The 5119-nt window shown below is 34.5% G+C and overlaps 1 protein-coding gene across 1 annotated transcript in view; it reads right to left on the minus strand.

Annotated features, from left to right (window-relative positions):
- Positions 1–1659: 1659 nt before the first annotated feature.
- Positions 1660–5119, minus strand: part of LOC106689694 (facilitated trehalose transporter Tret1) — a 19737-nt gene continuing 16277 nt past the window's right edge. Inside the window, exons 2-3 of the mRNA XM_014434812.3 lie at positions 3248–3422; positions 1660–3126 (exon numbers count right to left, since the gene is read on the minus strand). Coding sequence (XP_014290298.1) covers positions 1974–3126; positions 3248–3422 — 1328 coding nt within the window. The 3' untranslated portion in view covers positions 1660–1973. The remainder of the gene's footprint in view (positions 3127–3247; positions 3423–5119) is intronic.

The raw sequence follows: 5119 nt of genomic DNA on the forward strand, positions 1-5119 counted from the left end.
TGCTGTATCTATTATTTTTGTGTTTTCAAAGTTGAATTCGTGGTTCAGTTTTATGCTGTGATAGGCCAGAGCTGTGCAATTTATTTTTAGTGTTTTTACAGCATTAAGGATTAAGCAACACATCACCAATAGTAATTTTATTGTATTAAATAAAATATATAAAGTAGAAGATTGGTGTTATATAGTTTTTATTATTGTTATAGGTTTTTATAGTGCATGAATATGGGACAGTGGTCCCGAAACGTTGTACAATCGTTAATGAATAAATAAATAATAATTTATTGAAAATGATGGAAGTAAATAAACCTCAAAAAATTTTAAAAGAATTGACTCACCAGACTTCCTAGAGAGATAATCCAGATTTTTATCTCAAGTTTCAAAGTAAATTCCCTGGAGGGGCAAACTGGGTTATTGTGTTAGTCAAAATGATTTATCTATAATAATATAAAACAGAACATTGGGGTCTCATAGATTGTATCGGCTTATCTGAGTGACTGTTGGAAGTTTCGCTGTCGCGGTCACTTCTGCGTCCTATGGCCGCTTCCCTCATTGAGGTGTACGGTGGGCAAAACGGTGAAGACCATGAATATTCGCCTGGTGTCAAAAAGACCGTCTTTCTTCCTCGGTGGCTGGCCAGCGTGTCCTGGACTCTGGCGTAAAGTCAGGTGCAGGCCAGGTCCTAGCTTGCATTATGCTTAGGCTGGGGCGGCATTGCAGTCACAGCGTCTTCCGGTTTCCACGGCAAGGAGGGGCATCAGAAAATGAGACCCCCGACCCCGACTTTATATAAAACCAAAAAATAACCGGAAAATTCGGATTACTTAAATCCGCCAAACCAAAGTGTGAATTTCCCTTTCAATTATAACAAAAAAAAAAGGCATGAAACCCGCCACTCCCACTCATCGTGGTAGTCATACTTATCTGAAGGACAAAATTCAAAGGAAAAAATTCCTCCCCGGACAGACCCGCCCCACTAGCGACTTTGCTATTTCACTTTTGAAATATTTGCTTAAAACTGGAATATGTGACTTTAAGATAGACTAATCCAGCAATATTTAAAAAGCCCCTGAAATTGAAAAACGGCGTGAAACTCTAGTTCTGTTTTTAGAAAATGTATATTAGACATTTTTCTAACTTCTGTTTTCTCTAGATCTTTCCTCCCTAAACATTTTCTTCCTTTCTGCAAACTTACTACATACAACTTACTATCCCCTTCACCACCGATAGGCTGGTTCCCTTCAGATTCACGAAGTACTTAAGGCTAATTCCCGAAAACTCATCCTGTCATATCCGAACCTTCCAAACACCCATTGTCAAGGCCTTTTGGTTGAGAGTACTTCAAATATTCAATTGACTGATAACTATTTAATTGAATAACTAATTATTCATTCACTGCCATCACGACAGCTTGTTTGTTTATACATAATATTTTGAATTTGCTTACTGTTTTATTACCAGAGATTTTATTTATCTTAGAGCTTATTAACGTTACTGTTAAACCTATTTCTATTACAATAAGTGGTAGACAATGAAAATGGAAAAAAAAGATTATATTTAAAATATATAATTTTGGATTTTTTTTGGCATAATTTCGTTAAGTGTATAAAATTATTAACAAAAACGAAAATATAATTATAATCAATTATCACATCATTTCGATTTAAAAAAAGTAATTTAAGTATCATTCAGAGTAACCTAAATTAATATTATAGCAAATTCTATTATCTTATTGATAATGTTGCTTGGTTTTATGGAATTTGGACTACTATGTAGTGTGAACCCTATAATATACTTCTGTAATATAGATGTATTTTGTTCAATAAAATGAAACATTTCTAATCAATTATTTTATTATCTCCATAAACATCGAAGTAACTTTTAAATCACCATGAAATCGAATTCGATATACAAATTCCGAAAGTTCGAAGTTTTCTCGTTACCCTTGACGTTTGATTTATTAGAAATATATAGTATTAATTACTTCTTTTGAAAATAAAAACTTTATTTTTGCTCTTCTCCTCCATTCGACCGATTGTCTTTCCTGCCGTTTCGTACAGGAGCCAAATGAGAAGGATTCCTCCTATGAGACAAACCAAACTGTAAAACCAAAAGTTCATGTAAACCCCGTACGCCTCATTTACTGGGGTATAGACTTTGAGTACCAATAAGCATATGATTGCTGATAATCCTTGAATAAAACCAGCAGCAATTCCTCTAGTGCTAGCTCCAAACATTTCAGACTGTAAGGTTTGTAAGAGAGGTCCCAAGCCTATTTCGGAGAAAAAACAGAACATAAGCAGCCCTATATAGAGCGCCCAGGTGAAGTTAGAGGCGTCAATGGATGTCTTTTCATGGATGTAGTAATAACCGCCAATGAGGAAGTTAGCTAAGAAACAACCGAAGCATGACAGCAAGAGAAGTGGCTTGCGTCCAATCCAGTCAGACATAAAAGCTGCCATGAACGAGAATAGAGTGAGAAGAAAGGCGAGGAGAATGGACATTATGTCAGCAGAAAGAAAGCATTCACTCCTGGACAAGATATCCAAGGCATAGTTCATCATGACTCCCAGACCACTAAGATATTTTGTAATGCAGACTATCAGCACAATTATGAATGCCTTCCTCTCTACTTTGTCGCAAAAGAGCGTCTTCCAGGATCCCTCCACTGACATCTCTTCCCTTATTGCGTTCTTCATTTCCTCAAGTTCTTCTTCAACGCCTCCGTCTCTAAAGTATTCGAGTACCTTTCTTCCTCCGTCCTCCTCTCCATTCATTAATATATAATAAGGAGTCTCAGGTATGAACATCCATGTCATTGTGAATATTATCGGAAGGGGTAAGCAGGCGTAGACGAAAACATCATAGCTTAGATAGGGTCCAAAACTGAAAACATACAATAATCCTAAGTTACACATTATCTGTAAGGTTCCTGTTAGTGTTCCCCGCAACTTTGGTTCAGCGATCTCAGCAGTGTAGATGGGTGGAATGGTCAAAGCAATCCCTATAGCTAGGCCTTGAAAGACCCGGGCCAAGACCAGAGAGAGTATCGTCTTGGAACAGAGGATTAAAATCCAACCAGCAAGGCAGAGAGGACCGATGCTCATGATCACGTACTTTCGCCCGACTCTGGAATCAATATTAGGCGGTAAACATTTGATATACACAAATTCACTAATTTTTTCCGTAAACCTATATATTTTTTTAAATTACTTACGATTAATCTTATAATTTATGGCAATAGTTATACCTATTGGTCAAATAGCCGGACATCAGGGGACCGATGAAGCCTCCTACTTCTACGATAGCAATCAGCCATGAGATATCTTCTGAAGAGAAGTTCAGTTTAGGATCCTCCGTTAGCCGATTTGTAATTGGTTCAAACCAGCAGTAGGCAGCGTTGGCAACGAAGGCTGACAGCTGACCTGTTGAAATGTAAGACAAGCTCTAGTGTCGTAATATCGATGAAATTCCAAAATAGTCTATAAATATGATATTATTAAAATATTTCAAAGTTGAGACAATGGTCTTGTAGAGTAGAAAATTGCTAACCAATCAAAGTCGAGAAGAAAAAACGTGGCTCATCTCCCACCGACATAATACAGGAAATGATACATTGTGTAAAAGAGTTGGAATGATCTGTTGTACGTTACGTCGGAGTTACAGACTCATATCTTGGTAGGAAATAATATTTACAATACGAAAGGGAGAAAACCTTAAAAGTAATAAGGTAGATTAAAGATCCAAAGTGTGAGAAAATTAATTTAAAGAAATGTAAAACAAAAATAAACTGTAAATACGCCGGAATACCGTGCTTTGTATTCATCATGAGTTATGTTCAAAAAAGGAGCGCACGCTATTTTATGTAAGCACTCTAATAAAAACACATTCTTCATTATTCGTCTATACATTTTATGAATTATCTTTCTTTAAACCCTTGATCTCTCTTCTAAGCATTACCTATTTCTTCATCAACTTTATAATCAAACCATCATGTCAACGGAAAGAATATGCATAACTACAATATCAAATACTATAATAAAACTTTAATTATAATTTAAATAATATGCTTTTATAACTATTTTTCCCGACAAATCATAAACTATATAATTTTTTTTAGGGTCGTGGTAACTTCTTTCCTATTTTTTAAAATTGTATTTATTATTTGATTATATCATATGTAAATTAATTAATAATTAATAAGAAAATTAATGAAGAAGGTCCGAGTAAATAACTCAAGGTAGGTAAAAATAACTCAAATAATAATTAAACTAATTATATTGAGCTTACATTTCGCCTCACTTTACAGGGCTTAATCAGCTAAAATCAGAAAAAGAAAAAAACAGGTCACACAACATATTTTCAGGCACAAAATATTTATCAACCCTCGTAATCATTCCGCCTCAAAACTTTAAGAACACGCCTCAACCCTCAACCATTCTTTTTACTTTGACCAAACTTCAATTCTTGCTATTGTTCCCAGCTATACAAGATTCCTAATTTTGGAATCCATATTCATTTTCAACTGAAGTTGATAAAAACTGTATTTTTTTTTTTTTATGACCCCCTTCTAGGTCATTTCTGACATACAAGAGAAGAAGGTTATGTATAGGTGACCCAAAATGGTGGGGTCAAGTTTTTCATTTTGTCGAACCACCACTTAATGAAAAAAGTCAACGCCCCCCAGTTCGAACCTGCGCCTTCCGCAGAACATAGATTATAAGACTATATATATGTGCCTAACCATCTGAGCTACGGACGACCCTGAAAGAGTATCTCTCTGACCTACCGACATTAGGATATGGTTTACTAAACTATAATAAACTCTATGTTTTGCATTTCAAAAGTCAAGTTTCCTATTATTATATCTTTTATCTGTTTTACACATATATCTCATATTTTACCCTTAATTTATTATTTTATAATTAAGTTTTTTTTGTATAACTTGACACTCCATCTCTATCTTTGTATATTATATTTATATATTTTATCTGTCTTTCATATTTATCTCAAACTTCAACCTTATACTTACATTTATTGCTTTGTAATTAATGTTTTTATGTATATAAATTTACAACAACTTTGTTCCTCAATTTTGTATATTTTCTTTTTTTTTCTTTCA

This window comes from Halyomorpha halys, unplaced genomic scaffold (assembly GCF_000696795.3).
Source record: "Halyomorpha halys isolate HHAL.00 unplaced genomic scaffold, Hhal_1.1 Scaffold1431.1, whole genome shotgun sequence".
Lineage (NCBI taxonomy): Eukaryota > Metazoa > Arthropoda > Insecta > Hemiptera > Pentatomidae > Halyomorpha > Halyomorpha halys.